The sequence below is a fragment of the Colius striatus genome, chromosome 2 (assembly GCF_028858725.1).
Source record: "Colius striatus isolate bColStr4 chromosome 2, bColStr4.1.hap1, whole genome shotgun sequence".
Lineage (NCBI taxonomy): Eukaryota > Metazoa > Chordata > Aves > Coliiformes > Coliidae > Colius > Colius striatus.
Genome location: NC_084760.1, coordinates 102,137,854 through 102,157,033, shown reverse-complemented (window position 1 = coordinate 102,157,033; position 19,180 = coordinate 102,137,854). Strand labels below are relative to the sequence as shown.

At 39.8% G+C, this 19,180-nt stretch overlaps 1 protein-coding gene across 1 annotated transcript in view; it reads right to left on the bottom strand.

Moving 5' to 3' along the window:
- AGPAT4 (1-acylglycerol-3-phosphate O-acyltransferase 4) overlaps positions 1–19,180 on the bottom strand; it is a 77,748-nt gene that overhangs the window by 10,980 nt on the left and 47,588 nt on the right. Inside the window, exons 4-7 of the mRNA XM_061990231.1 lie at positions 13,451–13,612; positions 11,607–11,760; positions 5,475–5,577; positions 3,334–3,409 (exon numbers count right to left, since the gene is read on the bottom strand). Of these exons, the coding sequence (XP_061846215.1) occupies positions 3,334–3,409; positions 5,475–5,577; positions 11,607–11,760; positions 13,451–13,612 (495 nt within the window). The remainder of the gene's footprint in view (positions 1–3,333; positions 3,410–5,474; positions 5,578–11,606; positions 11,761–13,450; positions 13,613–19,180) is intronic.

Here is a 19,180-nt window from a genome sequence, read left to right as displayed (position 1 = left end):
TTAAAGCACAGAGGACAAAGAATTCAGTATGTGCCCCTAGAGCCCATGTGGGTGAACAGCATTGCCTTCAGCAACATGCTCAAAGCCAAGATGGCAGAATGGGTGGCAAAAAGAAAACCTTTCTGTTACAAAAGCAAACATTTCTCATCTGTGTTATCACACAGAACTGGTTCATTACTGAATTCTGCATTAGACTGCCATTAAAAGGAACCTCAGTTTTGTCAGAATGAGGTACTAAATTTCTTCAGGGAAAGGAATGCTTCATGGCTGTTTCCAGAAATTCTGGCAAAGCCAAGATCGTCCTAATCAACCACAAGATGATCGTTTCTACTAGGCTACGGTTTTACATTTACTTACACTCCAGCTGACACAAACGACTCTTTAATTATTTAATGGCAACTTTAGCAATTACAGGCTGCTACCATTTTATCTATTTCAAAGGGAACATTTAGCTTTTAAGAGATTACACAGTAATTAAAGCATTGCACTCTCTCTATTGAGATTAGAAAAATTACGATCGTTTTGTGCATGTGAGCTAGATGGTACTGGGATCATTATGGCCAATTAATTAACCATCTTCAACAAATTGCACAGTGCATGAAGTTTCCTTCACAATGCCTTGAGAATTTTGGTTTATGACTGGCTTAGCACAGAGCTCCTAACCATCAGTAAATTGAATTCCGCTATATACAACCAGGTTTCTAAATGCTGGTATTACCCAGAAAAGGTAAGAATTCCTGACTATGAGCGGTGCCCCCATGAAGGGCCCTGTTTCTACAGAGAGTAAGACAGACTCACTTAAAAAAACCACAGCAGTTTTCTCTTTGTTGGCTCTGCACAGCGTTAGGGGCAGCAAAATCTTTGACCACATCTCAACAAGAGGTTTGAGACAGATGGAAGAAACACACAATGGGCAAAACAGTCAATGCCATCACCTCCCCTACCTGTTTTGCACTGTTGTGGGGAACAGCTTTCCAATTCAGTTATGATTCCTTACCCTTTAAATCCTTCACAATCCTTGCGGAAGAGACCTGTGAGTTCATCTGTCTTCTAAGCTTTTGCAAGGGTGTGTACAGTACCCATCAACAGCTCAAGTCATCATTTAAACCCATAACGTACCTCAGCATTTTTCTCAGTCGCCTCACCTAGCTTCAGTTTCTTTCATTCCCCTGCATACAGAGCTTGATTTCAGTCTGTAAGAAATCCCACCCACTCACGTGTGCTGTTGGAGCATAGTTCATTGCACAGTACGTAGCTCTTGAGGTGGTACTCCAAAACTATGAAAATCTCTGAAAGTAAGCAATGGCACGTGCAACCATAATGCAAGATAAAATAGGGGCTCTGTTTTTCAGTAGCGTGCATACCTTGTCTTACTTTGAAAAGGCAAAGGGAGTGCTACAACCAAAACAGACAAGGCGGGGGACAAGTGCCTATCTTGCAATGAATTACTGCCCTTTGAATACAGATTTGTTGCATCTTTTCAAAAACATGTACTAACTCTGAAGACGTTTACCTGAAACACAATTCCTTTCAGGAAACAACGCCTAGGGAATGCTGCTTGTTATCCCACCTAGGAGCTAATTATCTTTTTAAAGGTGAAACTGAAGTGCATTTTATCCTGCAACTGGGCTTTCGGCATCTCAGAATTCATGAAGAAATAGTCCCTGCTCCCAGTATACAATTGCCCTGTTTTCTCCCGGTCTGATTTTACTGAGACATGGGCTTCTGTAAGCCAGGAATGACTGCAATGAAGTAACAGTTTCACTGATATAAAATAGCTGAAGAGGAACACACCACCTTCTGAAAAATAGCAAAACCCCAACCACCAATCAAAAAATAACCACACAATCAGAAAGGTTTTAATGGAAAGGAAAACCGAACACACATTCCTTCCTGCCTTACCTAAATAGGAAACCGTGGCTTTAAGTAACCAGCAAACTAAGTTGTTATGAAGAAAGCAGGACAGATGCATGCTGTTTGCAGTAGAAATAACTGAATGTTGGCCAAAGAAGGAGTAACAGGAAAAAACTTGAAGTAAATTACTGACAACTATGTAATAAAGAAACCAGGAAAACAATCACCACATTCTTGTTTGATTTAATGTTCCTGTCTTATGAATGTCTTATGAAGTTCCTGTCTTATGAAGTGGACTTTTTCCATGTTCAGCAAAAGGACCATTTGCATTTGTATGGCTGTAGGAAGCACAGGCCCACAGGTCACATGGTGTCTTTCTGCAGAAAGGTGTTAAGAGGATGTGTCTGAGTTAGGTGTTGGTGGCATGACTTACAAGAAGAGAGATAAGAAGCAAAACCAGTAGATCTACCACTGAGGTCTCACCACACATTTACTTTTTACATTCCTGTTAAGTAAGCTGCTTAGAGGGGCTATGAATTAAACTAGAAACAGTCATGGTTTGAAGCCAAGAAAGACTAGAACACAGTCAATACAGAAATGCTAACCTGGTGTTCTGGGTGGAATATGACATGGTACAGCAGAATCTTGCTGCCTCAGATTGGAAAAAGACTGTAGCTATATTCTGTCACTTCTACATCCAAAGCATTCTGTACTCCAGTCCGAATATGTAACTTAGATCAATCTATTGCAGCAAACTGAGCTGTGAGGCCCTCATGACTGACTGAAATGAGAATGCTGTGTGTGCTCAAACAATGTATCCCTCAACCGTTATCTCTTATGTTCATAAAAACAAAGCCCATGAGAAACAGATTCTCAAAATATCAAGAACATATATAAAAGTATTTGGGGGAAGAACTTAAAAAGCAACAGGTATCTACAAATACACAATCATTATTCTGCCTCTATCCTATATAATCAGGAATCTCAAACACTTGCTTTTTTACGCACACAATGTGAAAGGAATTTATCAGCCTGTCCCATTAATGTTGGATCTTTGCCGTGGTTAAAAATACAACAAAACAAACCAGGGTAAAATAAGAGACAAACATTTAAACACACTAAAGCAAAACACACCTCATTAAGCCCATGAATTACTTCTTGATTTAGGATGTGCCTTTAAGGGGATGAATGTCCTTCTGCTAACTAGGAGGAATGGTTGTGCTTTTTGTACCCTTACGCAACTTTCTAAAGAAGAGTTTCAAAACTACTCTACTGAGGCTTGCTTAAGCCTCTTAAAGTACAAAATAAAGGCAATCATACCTGACAGCACAAAATCAGTTCGTGTCTGGAGAAACAGAGCACTTATCCTGAAAAACAAACCAACCAACCCATCCCAAGCCCCCAAAGCAGGGCCACTACACATGCACACTGTAAAGGTCTAGCAACAGTATAAATAACTGAGCATGACAAATACCCAACCTTTTCTTGATACAGTTTGTGGAGCCAGTTTGAACATTCCTGCTCATCTTCTGGGACTTCCTCTAGTGGAATCCTCCTGCCAAAAGTAAACAAGAGAAATTGAAGAACGCTAAATATTTTGGTTCCCATGTACAGCACTTACATTATACAGATACATTATCTATCTATCTGACAGGAGACTCACTACAGTCTCCACCTTTTTATAATTTATGGTAACAGCTCCCAGATCAGCAACAGACACTTTGCTTCTAGAGCCACCTTCAGTTTTCAGATGTATCTGAAATTTGGAAATTTAGATTTCTGAAAAAATAATGCATTATGTTTGAGCTCATTAAAGCCACTTTCTGCATAAAAGGTCACAGTTTGCTGTTTCTAAATAAATGCTTTAAATTAATTACTTTTGTACTCCACCTATGGAGTTCAAGGCTGCATTTAATCAGCTAGGCATCAGAAAGTAAAAAAAAACCCAAACTATTCTTCTTATAGCTTGGGTAAAGCAATCTAGTATTTCTCAGGTAACATTTTCGATTCCTGTAATCTTTGTTATGTCCAGTTTGGTTGGATAATTTCTAGCAACATGGTTCCCCTCACTGAAAAATCCCCTTTTGACAACACAAAGTCATCATCACACTGCATGAATTTTAGTCAATAATCCTGTGACAGAAAAAATATACCCCATTGTCATCTTTATTTGGGCATGTTAATAGCAATATTTAATAACGTTACCCTTTTCATTACAGCATCTATCTTAACCAATATCCATTAAGCACAACATCAAATTAACTTCCTTCAGCACAGTAGAGGGCACTTCTCACAGTCAGGGTGATCACGTTTGCAATTCATAAATGAAGAGGTGTGACACTACTGTTCTGTTCCTTTACTTAGGAAAGTCACAACAAGCATTAGAAGTCAACACAATTTATTCAGAGATAAATGGAGCTATCCAAATTTTACAAACTTCTACTCAGTGCAACACATGAAGTGCTTCAGTAAGCAATATTGAGGATTTTTAAGAACATCTGTGATGGTCCCAACTGAATTGCTTGTAAGAAGTTTTTGGGAAGCTCAAAAGGACAGCTGGGCAAATAGCCAGCCTGAGATGTGAAGAGCAATTTCCATGCTCTCCCACAGTGACCTGCAGCAGGCTGGACGTGTGTGAAGGGAGACACAGCAAGATGCACACAGGAATGGTCCATGCAGGGAGAACCTCCATAACACTTGCCAGCCAGGCTATGTGCACCAAACACAAGGCCACTAGGCCGAGTAACCCACTAGGGCCAAGTGGGAATGCAAATTCAAATTACATCTGTGGGGAATCAAGAGAAGCAATTTCTTTACACCCTTGTGCAAAAACAGTTCTGAAGAAAGTATTTTTTAAAACAGGCAAGAGAAGGGGAGGTAAGAAGAACAGGTCACCCTACTCCACTTCAGCAACCAAGATAAACCAGTTGGACTGATGATGGACTGATCACTTATGGGATCACTTGTAGGCTCCTGTGCTCCAACCTTAACCCATCACAGACCTCAAGCGCCTGCAGCATGAGTACTGCTGGTAGACCTTGGCCTGGGAAAGAGGGTTTTGGCCCATTCTCATATAGATGATAAGAAGCCACCAGGGTATTCATCACTTAAGACAAAAATTAATGGTACAGAAACCAGGAAGGGGTTTTTTCATTAAACAACCTCCTTTGTGATAGCAGCAGCAGTCAAATACATCAACAACTACACCAACAGAGATGGGAACAACCCCGAGCCTGGCTTTCACCTGGATGGGAACCATTGTGCCAGAAACAGGTGTAAAGATGCTCCATTAGAACACTTTGCAGATGTTTGGAATTCTGGCCAAGTGAGCGAAAAGAGGCTCCACTGTTGCTGCTGAGCTGACAGACACACAAATGAGTAAAACAGTAGCAAACAAAAAAACTCCTGTAGAGCTTTACAGAGTCCCCACATACTTATAGTGACAGAACTTCACAAGAAACCCTTCCCATCCCACAGGAGTTATCTGCAGTTCTGTGAAACCAGGTTGGTAGAGATTTGCTATCTGTTACCTACTTGAAAATAATTCCTTTCTTGTGCAATTGTGACTGCAAGTACACATTTCTATATGCCAAAAAGGAATTAAAATATAGATTACTTGCCTTACATATAAATCTGCATGATATTTCTTTCCATTTAGAACTCCCAGCAATGTTGGATTCTCATTATTTCTAAAATTGAGTGTAGAATCATAGACTGCAGAAACTACAAGCAGAGAAACAGGTTATGTGATTACTGTAGTAACAGAATGTATCATTCTCTCTCAGACAAAGAGTATATTTAAACACAAAGACATCAGCAATAGCACCATAGTTTGAATTATCACCAAGGTAAAGTTGACAATGGAATATTCAACACACAGGTTTTAAGAAGCCAATTAACCAGCAACTCTTTCAGGAACTGCACCAGTAGAATGGAAGGGTTTGCTCTCCACCCATGTCTCCTTCCCTGTCGAGTGCAGAATGTTTGGCACAGGGAATGTAGTTACAGCTTCTGACAGTCAACATATCTAGGACATCCTAAAGTCAAATGGTTGAAAAACTCATTAGCCTTCTCAGCTCACTGTGAATGACACAAATCTATTCCGTAAGCCTGACACACACTTCATAAACCACGATCAATATATACAACTTGACTAAGAGTGGATAAAGACTTGCTTTTATTTTTGAAGAGGCTCTAGCTAGGAGAGGTAAATACGGCTTGGTCACAACATTCAGCTCCAGAAATTCACCACAACATTTGCTATTGCAAAACAGAATTCATAGTACAAAACAGAACAGTCTGGCTTCTGCACTGCACGGAAAACCTGAACACAGAGGCCAAAACCCCGTCACTGTATCCACATTGCACCTCTATTCTTTTCCTACTGCAGTTGTAGTTTTGACTTTCGGCTAAAAACCCATCACATAAGCCAAATCTACTTCAAGCACACTACTCTCCCTGTACAACAAAAGTAGGAAATTAGATTTTTTTAATAAATTACCTACCTAGATTTTAAAGCTCCTTAGTCCAGAAGGATTTTACTAATCTAATTTGCTAAACCAGTGTAACTGAAGGAAGACAAGAGCTCAATTTGGTTTATACGGAGTAAGCTTCTTAGTCCATTCTTCAATAGCATAAGATTATTCTAACAACAACAGGGATGCAATTAAGGAAAATATGATGTCCTCAGCACTTTCCTTTTGTCTTTTACAAGATGGCTGCGTTTCAGTTTTTAAACTCGTTCAGACACACTGGAAGATGCTTCTCCTGTTCTGAAAAAACTTCTGCTGAGTTGGTCAGGAACATCTTTATGTGCTAATGGCCATACACAGAGCTTTCCTTTGCCCGGGAGAAAAATATCCCATTCCACTTAGTAACTGAACTGTAGCTTGATATTCACCCTAGTCCTTCTCAATATCACACTCAAATCTTTTGGTGTGAAGCAGTGACAAATTCAACACAATGACTGCATGCGCAACAGTAAATAGATTTCTCTTACATCCAGATATAAAATAACTGAAGACTTAACCTTTCCCATTTTGTAAGTGCAGGAAAAGAAAAACAGTAGAAATGTCAAAAAAGCCCCAATCCTAACAAAAAAGATTATCTAGAATTAAAATTTGCCAGAAAACTTCCTCAGCCAAAGTAGCATGCTGCTTGACACACCAGAACTGGTTTTCAGTAAATGTGTATTTTGTAATTACCTAAATAGAACTGCATAGATTATACAGAATCAGATAATTGTTTCAGCTGGAAGAGACCTTTAAGATCATTGAGTACGGCCTTTGTCCCAGCCCTATCAACCACCAGACCATTTCCCTAAGTGCAACATCCAACCATCAGTTTAACACTTCTGGGCATGGTGACTCCACCACTTCCCTGGGCAGCCCGTTCCAATGCCTGACAACTCTTGCAGTAAAGCAATTTCTCCTCATATCCAGCCTGAATCTCCCCTGGCACAACTTGGGGCTGTTTCCTCTTGTTCTATTGCTTGTTACTAGGGAGAACAGACTGACTCCCTGCCTTGCTACAGCTTCTTTTCAGGTAGCTGTAGAGAGTGATAGGGTCTCTCCTGAGCCTTCTTTTCTCTGAGCTAAACAGACGCAGCTCCCTCAGCCGTTCCTCATATGAGACGTGCTCCAAATCCCTTACTAGCTTGGTAGCCTGCCTCTGGATCCTCTCCAGCTCCTCAATGTCCTTCTTGTAGAGAGGGGCCCAAAATTGGACACAGTATTTGAGGTGTGGCCTTGTACAGGGGAATGATCACCTCCCTGCTCCTGCTGACAACACTGTTCCTGATACAGGCCAGGATGCCATTGGCCTTCTTGGCCACCTAAGCCCACGGCTGTCTCATATTCAGCCGCTATCAACCAACACTCCCAGGTCCCTCTCTGCCTGGCAGCTTTCCAGCCACTCCTCCCCAAGCTTTTTAATGACTTTCTCATCCAAAAGCTGAAGAGTTCAGAAATGTCATGTTTTAAAATGAATAAAAAATAACTCCACAGTATCTTGAAAACATTGCTATTGCTCCACTCTCACACTAAATTAGGCAATGTTTGAGAAGTTTTGGTTCAGTTGTCAAATACAATATTTTCTCAAAGATATCTTAAACATCTTTTCCATTTAAAAAGCAAATGCAATTCATTATTTGGAAGTCCTTTCAAAGGCTCAGAACAGATCATAACTGAAAACATTTTTTTCCAGATGAATTGCTATTCTCTGGAAAGTTTATTTGGTTTTTCTGATCTCTGTCCAGCTTTCTTTAATGTCTTTAACTTTTGGTTCCTTGTACAGCATTTTGGCCAAGAGCTACATATTTAAGAATTTAAGATTTAATTTCTTAATTTCAATCTAACAAATCTACCTAGAGAGGATTTTTCTTAGGTCTTCTTAAATTTCATGCGTTGTGAACATTTTGGATGGTACCAAAATGATCATCCAACAAACCAACCTACAGGCAATGAGCATGCCTACATACAGACAGCTTCATACTAGTACACAATGGTCTGAAGTGAAGACTGGGAAAGGGAGGGGAAGAAATAGTGAAATTCACTGTACTGCCGGTATGACAACCAGCTTGACACAATCCTTTGATTTAACATTTCATTGCTTTCGTCATCTTGGTTAAAAAAAGTAATAATAAAAGAAATCACTCATCCTCTCAAACTTGGTAGCTTGCTCAGGAGGATGACCAGGAGCCTTAGTAAAGAGTGAAACACACTCTTGGACTAAAGAGCAAGGCATGGGAAAGGGCATGGGAAAAAAAAAATCATTGCAAAACCCCAGACACTGTCATATTGAACTCCATGAGAACATCATCCTGGAATTTATTCTTATGCATTCCCGCTACAACAGTAGTTCCCAGCATGCACAATTGGAAGAAGAGATTGATGGCTTGGAGTTATCTACAATCTTTCACAAAGGATAGTAAATACAAGTCTTAACTAAATAAAAACAGCTGAAAGGAACTGCCTGATATACAGCTAGGCAGTAGAAGAAACAAAGACATCTTTTACAATATTTATGACATTTATTTTTACTCTAAGTAATGGATGAGTGTTATAGAAACAGGCCTGTATTTTCATTTGCTTCCATGAACAGTCCTGGTAACAAAATCTACAGCCTAACAGTAGTGTATTAAGACAAGTAAACAGTTTCTAGAAATGAAGTTATTGAGGACTGCATCTGTACTACCAAACTGGTAGAGTTGGCCACTGTTAAAAATATTTAACAGTAAGTTTAAAGAATATTAAAAGCATTTATTTAAGAATCAAACTGTGTGCAGAGATGTTAACTTGTAAAAGTAAATCACCAAAAATAATTCTGTTATCACTTACGAAGGAAATTAGTTAGGAGGGAAGGTTCTTCACTTGTTATTTTGTGAAAGTTATTTTTATCCAAATATATCTGCTTGTGCTGACAGATACAGAAGCTGTTTCCCACATATGCACATTAGATGAAGTTAAGTTTTTCAAAACAGATGGACTTGCCAGACTGACATCAGCAATACCTGTTTCCAACAGCCACAGATCTACTGCACCAGCTAACATTATGAACCGATGGAAAGTTTTGAAAAGAACTGAGGTGTGATGGCTGCTACTGAACCAGTCAAACAGCACTATTTACCTATGTAAATATTCAAAAGAAATACCCAAATTTATCTAGTGCATAGCCTCTGCAAATGTTGGCACCTACAACATGTTACTGCTTACAATGTGGGTACCAAATGTCAGTGCAGATTTATCACGAAAAATGGTCAAAGCCTATCAGTACTCATGCAAGAAAGGACTATTTCTAGATAGAACTGACATTTCTAGATTATGGACCATCAAAACATTTTCCTTCATGTCCTCTATTCAAAAAACATTTATGGATTCCCGTGTTACTTTTACATATTAACGTTACCAGGAGCTCTAAAAATAAGGTATGGTTTATAAGGGCCTTTCAAATGCTCTTCACATGCATCCCTTGTCTCTATAGGACAGGAACATATAGTAACCCAGATGGTAACTCTTATTATCTCCAGCTCATTCCAAAAAGTGACAAGGCAAGTAAAGCAACAAATCCAGAAGAATCTGCCACACTGATCTAGAGGCATCAGCTGTTGCCCTCAGAGGTTTTTAAGCTATACAGTTTCAACCAAAACTATGAGAAATTATGACTCTGCTTCTCTTTGACCTCTCACAGGGAAATATCACCTTCTTACTAGCCTTACCCTGTTTGATCTAGTAAGTCACATCTTCTGGACTGAAGTAAAGACATATACCTCCATAAGTAAATAATCCAGCAGTCTCAGTCTTCTATTTCTGAAGGTATTTCAGATATCTAGGATCCTATTTAGTGTTACTGTAGTGTATTGCATGAATGCCTCAAACTTTTTATAAACATTACTTGGTTTTCTAAACATATTTTCAAACATTTTCCCACAAATCAGCTACTTTTCCACAATCACATTTTACTTGCTTTACACAGAGTAGTGAAAAGAACAACATCACCACCAAAATAACTTGTCCCTGCCTGATTCCCAGCTCAGGGCACTGGAGGTCAGAATTCTGCCTTGGCTGTTCTTCAGTACCTCAATTCTGCCTCCTCCTGCCCTCAAGCAAAACAGTTGCCCTTATACAAAAGGGAAGGTTAAACTGTGCCCTAAAGAGAGCTGCTGGATGTTGCACATAACTAACTTTTCTTCACATACCAGAAAATATCTAAGCTATGCTATCCATTTTGAGGGTGGGAAGTTGTGGATGCCTGACAAGCTACAGAGATATCATCTACCTGGCTTGCAAGAGAATATGTAGAAGAAACATGACAGATAGCAAGACAGCTGACTGCAAAGCCTTTTTTACAGCAGCTATCCCAGATATGCCACATGATAACATGTCTTCAAAGAAAAAATTTTGACATTAACTTCAGTCAAGCTAGAAGATTTTCTTCTAACCCACTAACCATTTTGTCTTTTTTACATATCAGTCTTCTAACAACACATAAATCTACCAAATCCCAGAAATACTGTAGCACTATGGCTACTTAGCACCATCTTTCCTTTGCCCATGAAGTACACAGCAGAAGACTTTGATGAATTGTGTTAGTCAAAGAAAATCACTGCAAAGGCAAGTGTGCCATATTTTTACTGATGTCACTTTAAACTTGTATAATGCAAGTAACCAGAAATAACTGAAGACTGGGGAGTTTAGAACAAGATTAGCAAAGAGAAACTTATTCACATTCTGCTACATAGGAATTATTTACAAATTCTGCCTACACGTATCTTCAGTTGAGGTCTCTTCTCCTTGAGCTCCACAAAGAAACTGTAAAAAGAGTACATCTATACAGAAATCTAAAGCAGTATATTTTTTCATTTAAAAGTGGTGTTATTTGCGGCAGGTATTTACCACAAGAAAATATTTAACACACATTGTCTCAGATTTATTTGCTTCACTTAGAATAGGATTGCTTAGTAAATACTAGGGAATATTATCCTTTGGCAATAGGTATGAAACATGCAACTTGAGATCTCCCAACAGACTCACAGTAACAGAAAATCAAATTAAAAAAAAAATAATAACCAAGTTGCCCCAGGACTTTGTAGCAAAACTTAATCTTTCATTTTCACAGGCTAGTGGAGGAAGGTCAAAAAGGAACCCAGGGCTTTTCTGCTAGGATACACGCTGCAAGGGAAAAGACGAACATGGCAAAGTGACAGCAGTTAGATGAAACAACCATTTATCACTGTTCCTTGTGACTTTCCTTACCTACATTTCTCAAACACTGCACGGTGATGGCAAATCCTTTTGTTCGCGGCAGCAGGTGATACTTGAGCTTAGGTAGGCCTTTGGCTTCAGCTACTTGCATGCTAATCTGATGCTTCTGTTCTGTGAACCTTGTGCCCTCACAATGAATCAGGAACTAAAACAAAGAGAGAACTACAATTAAACAGCAGCTCAGGTCTTCTACATCTGTCTGACCAGAAGCCTCTAATTACTACTCACAAAGTCCAAATGAGTAGGGATAGTTGTAGCCACATATGCATTTAGGTAACTTATTTGCCCTGGAGTATGTCTTGGTTTGGGCTGGGATAATTTTCTTCCTAGTAGCTGTTACAAGGCTGTATTTTGGACTTGTGCTGAGAAGAATGTTGATAACACAGGCATCTAGTTACTGTTGAGCAGTGCCTGCACAGTGTCAAGGCCTTTTCTGCTTCTCCCACTGCCCTGACAGTGAGTGGGAGAAAGCATGGTCAGGACAGTTGACTCAAACCAGTCCAAGGACTATTCCTCACCATAGGACATCACGTTCAGTATATAAACAGGAGGGAGCTGGTAGCTGCTCAGGCATAGGTCAGTGAGTGGTGAGCAACTGCACTGGGCAACACTCTCTGTCTTGGGCTTTATTTATTTTTCTTATATATGCCTTTTCAATACAATTATTATCACGATATATTTCATTGTTATTGTTGTTATTGTTATATTTTACGTCATTTTAGTTATTAAACTGCTCTTATCTCAAACCAGAAGTTTTAGGGTTTTTTCCTGATTCTCCTCACCATTCCAAGGTGGGAGAGTGGGTGAGCAAGTGGCAGCATGGTACTTAGTTGATGGTTGAGGTTAAACCATGACAAGTGAAAAAAAAGGGGAAAAAAAATTTAAAAAGCCAAACCAAATCCTTCTCAATTGCCCCCACCTATGCCATGCTCTGGCTTCAATAACCTTTAGGCTTAACACCTGCTCTGCTACTTGCTTACTTGCTATCAGCATGACTTGATTTTTCATAATGAGTCACTCTCCTAATGATATGTTAGAGAACACTCAAAACATACCTGCTGTTACAAATTTCTCACTGATGGTGAATTGTTCAAGTAGCACATCTAAAACTTGATGTGTAAATCACAGCAAAGACGTAGTCAACAAAGACAGAGAGACTGAAGAGAAACACAGGAAAATGGAAAGAAAAAATATTCCTATGAGCTCTGCAATCTAAGGTGTGAAAGGAGCTTAGGTAAAGAATGCAGCTAATGTGTTTCAATACAACCTTGTCACCTGGCTAGTTTGGATCAGCTGTCCTGGCCATGCATGGCCTGCAAGCTTCTTGTGCATCTCTTCACAGACGATGGGAAACTGAATAATCCTTAACTTAGGATAAGCACTACTTAGCAACAACTAAAGCAATAACGTGCTATCAACATAATTCTCACACTAAATCCAAACCACAGCCTTGTACCAGTTGCAGTTAAGAAAATTAACCCTATCCCAGGATACACGTGTATCTATTACACCATCATGAACCCTGCATGTACTCCTCTCAGTTCCTCCTGCATTTAGAGGACCACAAAGTCTACCAAATCAATCACGGTGAAGGTATTTTTGCAATAACATCCATAGGGCTCCACACTACAGAGGAAGAAAAGAGACAAGACAGACTATTACATGGGAAATTCAATAGATAATTCAATTCTTAGAGAATTCTGTTCTGATACTGCCAAGAAGCTCATGAATCAAAGTTCTCAGGAGCAACTTGGTGATTATCATGTATTGTGTATACCATTCCTCCCTCCCAACCACTACAGCACCTCACATGTCACTTATTAGTCATCACTCACCCAAAAATTTTCAGGGTAGTCCCGGAGATTCATCAACTTCTGCATGACTGTTTTTCGATCTTCCTCCCACTTACGTTTGCAGAAGACGATCTCTAGGAAATACCACATCCAGCCAATGATAGGCATGTAGGAGAGCTCCTTCTTTGCAAGCACTTTGGAACTCTGCAAGACAGGGTCAAATCAAGTAGAACAGTTACACCACTTAAGACTTCTCTGTGGGTACAACACAGGCACAAGATTCATATTGGCCAGTTCCAGTTTTAACATGAGTGCAAATGCAAAACAAAGCAAAAGAAGTTTCTCTCATACAACAGAACAGTCAATTCTAATCTCAGATATCTGCATGAAAGAGACTTCTAGAATTAAACACATATGTGTATGTCTATCCTACCCAAACCCTGAAACCCAAAACACAAGCCAAATTCCTTTGAACACTGCGGAATCCATGCAAAAGACGGAATCCATGCAAAAGACCCAAACCATATAAAACAATATTCTTAATTCAAGCAGATGCTGGGCAGCAGCAACTCAAGTTCCTTTAAGATATCTTGCAGCTATACTTCTCCCCGAAGCTGGGATGTCTCACCATGACAAAAAATACCCCAACTCTATTTTGAATGTGAAGCAGAGTCACATAGCCATTCCTGCACAGCAATATATTGATGCATACACATGGCTTACCAATGGAAGAACCCTTAAACAACCTAGAAACAACAACAGCAATAAAAAGACTTAATTCATCTTTATGGAAGGGCAGAAATATTTACACTAGTGACTTCGTCTTCAAAGCATGCTTCTGGAGTATAAAACCAGAAATTAAAATGTACTGTTCCTGTCTCACAAGTATGACAGACACTGAAGTGATTTCTCCAGATAAAAAGTCCAAGGTTTATCAAGCATTCAGTAAGTTTCAAATCTTAATTCCTACTCCAGAACTTAACTCCATGATCATCTTAAAATCGCATCCCTTTGGGCAGAGCAAAGATTCCACTTGCTCCTTTTCTGTCTTCCAAGCCATCCTGTCTTGGTGAGCTGCCTTATGTTACATTTTGTTATTTAATGAATAAAATGGTACATGTGTGTATCAAATTGTTTGCTTTGGCATTTCCTGAAAACAGTGACATTTTCTTAGAGGACAATGGAGCAATTACAGTCCTCCATGATATTATCATGAGCTATCCCATCAAAATGCTTTGTAGGTGGGTTCCAGGACACAACATTTGACTAGTAGTAATGATCTACTAGTAGAAATTATTATCAACAGAAATGATTTACTCTCTTGTTTTTGGTGGTTGTTGTTCATCTGGTTACTAGGGGAAAAGACTTGACCTTATTCTTTATCTCAGTTCATTTCTCTCATCTGCTCTCCTTCCTTGAGAGGGAAAATACTTTAAATAATTAAGCTATCTAAAAGCTCGTAAGACTGGAAGAAAAGTTCACATCACATAGCTTCACTAGCAACTGTTACACAGAAGCAGAGAGGAAGAAAGAGAAGTATGTTATAAAGAATACAGGAATCATCTCTGTTAACTGATTTAACACCGTGTAATGAAGTGGTCCCTTTGAGAATTTCAGTGATGGATCAGGACTCCAAGCCCAGCTTTCCCACAACAAGCAGCCAGTGGATTCAGCAAGTTTTTTTCTATTTTAATGTCAAGCCATGTTGGATGTTAGTCCCAATTGCATGGCAGCAGCAATGCTGAGCCTAGCTTCCTCTTCCAGATTCCCAAATTGGCCACAGAGAAACAAGCTCTCCTCTTACAACTTTCCTTAGCTCTCAGGAAAGTGTGCTCTGCATAGAGTGTACAAGGCCTCCAGAGCACCAAGTCAGAAAAGATAATCTAACAGCCTTCCCTTACAGACTTTAAAACACAGTAATTCTACATCAAAGAGCAAGCTAAAGCAACTAGCTATTTGCTAATGTCTTTTGTATTTTGAAGAGCATACGAGTTAAACAACAAGCAGGACAGAAGCTGCCACCCTTATGGGTTTTTTTTCCCCAGTGAAACAAAGAAATGCTGTTGTGAGCTAAGATGTCACATAGTGCAAGCATAATCACAGAAGCAGAAAGGATGTTTGAATTCTTCCCAAGGGCATGTTCTTACTCATTTCCTGTGCCAACACATTTTTAAGATTTAAAAGCACTCTTTTAGACACGTGCAAGTATCACTCCTTAGGTTCACATAAAGAGAAACTAAATCACCTTATGCTATTTTGTCCACCCCATCCATTCCAAGAAGAAAGGCTAATGACACAGAACTAATTAGAGAAAGGAAACTCCTCAGTGCATTATACTGGCAAGACTGCCCTTGTGTGGGAGGAATACACCAGGCTTCTCCTCAGAAGCTATAATCTCTGAAAATAATTAGAGTTACAATCCGTTCTGTTTCAGTCATGTACCCATGCCCAGCTCCTGTGTAAATACCTGAGGGGAAAATGCAGCTCTAGTTGACTTTGGCCGTTAACTTGTCCTTTATAAAAAGTGCTTTGGTAAATATGTGACAGTCACTTATTACCTTCAAATTCAATTTGTTCAACAGAATAAAGTGCTGATTTATTCCAAGTAAGCTGCCTTCTTGAAGTAAGTCAGACATTTTCAGTGCTTAGAACTGTGTAATCTGAACAGATGTTTAATGAAATTATTGTTGATGGGAACCACATCTCCACAGTAACAACCTTTTGATCCAGGTTAAGTTCTATTGGCAAAGTTTGTTCAGATGGAAATACCCACAAAGGTCTGCTTTTGTGAATGACTGCACTAACATCACCTTAAAAAGAACTATTTTTACAAGCTTACTTCAGATGCATTTGCACAACTAACAAAGAAAACGTTGATTTATACGTCCAGTCTCAGTTATTCAACACTGTTTGATCCAAATATTTGACAAACATGAAATCAACCTGCAAGCTGAGGATATCTGAGAAAATTCGTTCCACAATTTCAAAACAAATTAATTGTAACTGCAAACCATTAGCAGCAGCAATTTGCCTTGTTAGTTATTTGCTCTCTAGGCTGCCCTAAGCATTGACATACTTTTGATGCTTCTCTTTGCTCTACTTTTGAAATGTAGCACTCTTTCATATTATACTCTCTAGGGCATCAAGATGGAAAGATATGTTTCTTTAGTGCCTTAATGCCATCATTCCAGAAATTTAGTTAGGCTTCTAATTTCTAATGCTTCATATTGAATAAAACTTTTCCCTGTTGGAAAGGTAACAGCAATATTTTTGAGGACGTATGCCCAAGCACATGCTAAGAAGCTATGTTAAATACAAATAGTAACATGATTTTGGCTGCTTACATATACAATTACCGAATTTAGAATGACAGAATCACTTAGGTTGAAAAGGATCTCTAAGATCATGAAGTCTGAGCATTAGCCAAGCACTGTCATGTCCATCACTAAACCATGTCCTTTAGTACCACATCCACACATCTTTTACATACCTCCAGCGATGGTAACTCAGCCATTTCCCTGCAGCAGCCTGTTCCAGTGTTTGGCAACCCTTCTGGTGAAGAAATTTTTCTTACTATCTAAACTAAACCTTCCCTGTTGCAACTTGAGGCCATCTCTTCTTGATTATAGAGAAGAGGAGACTGAGGGGAAATCTTATTAACTTTTACAAATATCTAAAGGGTGGGTGTCAGGAGGTTGGGGCATCCCTTTTTAATATTGTAGCTAGCGACAGGACAAGGGGTAATGGGATGAAGCTGGAACACAAAAATTTCCACTTAAACATAAGAAAAAACTATTTCACTGTGAGGGTGAGGGAGCCCTGGCACAGGCTGCCCAGGGAGGGTGTGGAGTCTCCTTCCTTGGAGGTCTTCAGGACCTGCCTGGACATGTTCCTATGTGACCTGATCTAGGTGAACCTGCTTCTGCAGGGGGGTTGGACTGGATGATTTCCAGAGGTCCCTTCCAACCCCTACCATTCTGTGATTCTGTGTAACTTGGGAGAAGAGATCAACCCCCACCTCGCTTCAGCCTCCTTTCAGGTAGCTGTAGAGAGCAACAAGGTCTCTCCTCAGCCTCCTCCAGGCTAAACAACCCCAGTTCCCCCAGCTGCTCCTCACAAGACTTGTTCTCCAGACCCTTCTCCAGCTTTGTTGCCTGTCTCTGAACACTCTGCAGCACCTCTGTGTCCTTGTTGTAGTGAGAGGCTGAAAACTGGACACAGTATTTGAGGTGCAGCCTCACCAGTGCCAAGTAAAGGGGTCTAATCCCTGTCCCGGCCCTGCTAGTCACACTATTTCTGATACAAGCCAGCATGCCATTGGCTTTCTTGGCCCCCTGGGCACACTGCTGGCTCACATCCAGACAGGTATCAATCAACACTCCCAGGTCTCTTTCTTCCAATCAGCTTTCCAGCCACACATCCCCAAGCCTGTAGCACTGCATCATTTTTGTGGAATTTGTTTCCTTCTTGTAATTTACAGCAACAAGCAAAATTTTTTCTAAGGTTTGGTGCTACAATTACACATCAGTAACTCAGCACATAGACTCCAACTGAAGCTAGCAAGATAATCTCAGTGGCTAAAATAAATTGCAAGTATAAAAGTGAGCACAGAACTGGTTCTTCATGTGGTTTTCTCCTCCTCCACTATAATTTAATAGATCTCTGTCTCTTACTCAGCACCGTCAACTCAGTACCATTTTCAATGGGTGCTCCAAAAGTATCATATGAAAGAAAAACTTTAAATAGTAAAATAAGAATTAGGTTTGTCTTTCTTTTCTTCTGTCATTTTCTTTTCTCTTCCACACACACAGCCCAGATTCTTAGCAACGTGTTTGGTTCTTTTTGCTAGGTTTTCTTCCAAAGCCATTTAAATATCTTCATGAAAGCAGAGAACTTTCCATGTACAAGAACTGAGTCATTAGAAGAGGACTCAGGTTCACAACCCTAACAGAAAGTATGTCACTCTCATTCCAGTCCCCACAAACAGCAAAAAAACCTAAAATCACATTGATAAAAACAAAATCACATTGATAAGAGCACTAAAAACCTGTTGGGAATATAGCAACATGGCTGTAAGGAGAAAGCCAATACAGGAGAAGAGAGGGAAAAGAACAAGTAGAACAGTGCAGAGATTTAATGTTGCAACTAAGACCAGGAAGGGTGCTTGTCATATCACACTAAAACCAAAGAGGAAAAGGGAAAGACTTTTGTCTTTTGGGGCCAGAAGAAGCAAGATGGGTTTAAGGAAGTTTAATTGTTTTTAAATGAGCAAAATCGATCAAAATAATACAGCATTTAATAGCTTCATTTAATGAAAGTTCAAGCTGTAAAATACTGAGTGTTCAGACACATGCTTGTGACACTCTTAAGGGCACTGCCTTCCTCTGACAGGGCTGCAGAGCACAGCTGGATGTCACAACAAAGCTATTCTGTCTACCTGCTGCAGCCAAGCACAAGTTGTCTTCACCTTCTCCCTCTTCCCCCGCCCCAGTCATCTCTCCTCTCGTCACTGGATTAGGTAAGGCAGGGGAGAGAGAAGCAATGTCTGAAACCAGCCAAAACAGGGCATAAAAGCACCAAAAGTTTGCACAGAAACTTCATGGAGTATAAAATTAAATGGCATTAAATAAAAAATCCCACTGGCTGACAAAGTCCCCGAGCCACAAAGTGCTGAAGGCTGGGACACCACTTAGAAATATCTCTGGACACTTGCCACTTCCTTGTAACTCCTTTTCCCAAACATCAGCCCTCAGTGTAACAGTTCCCACATTC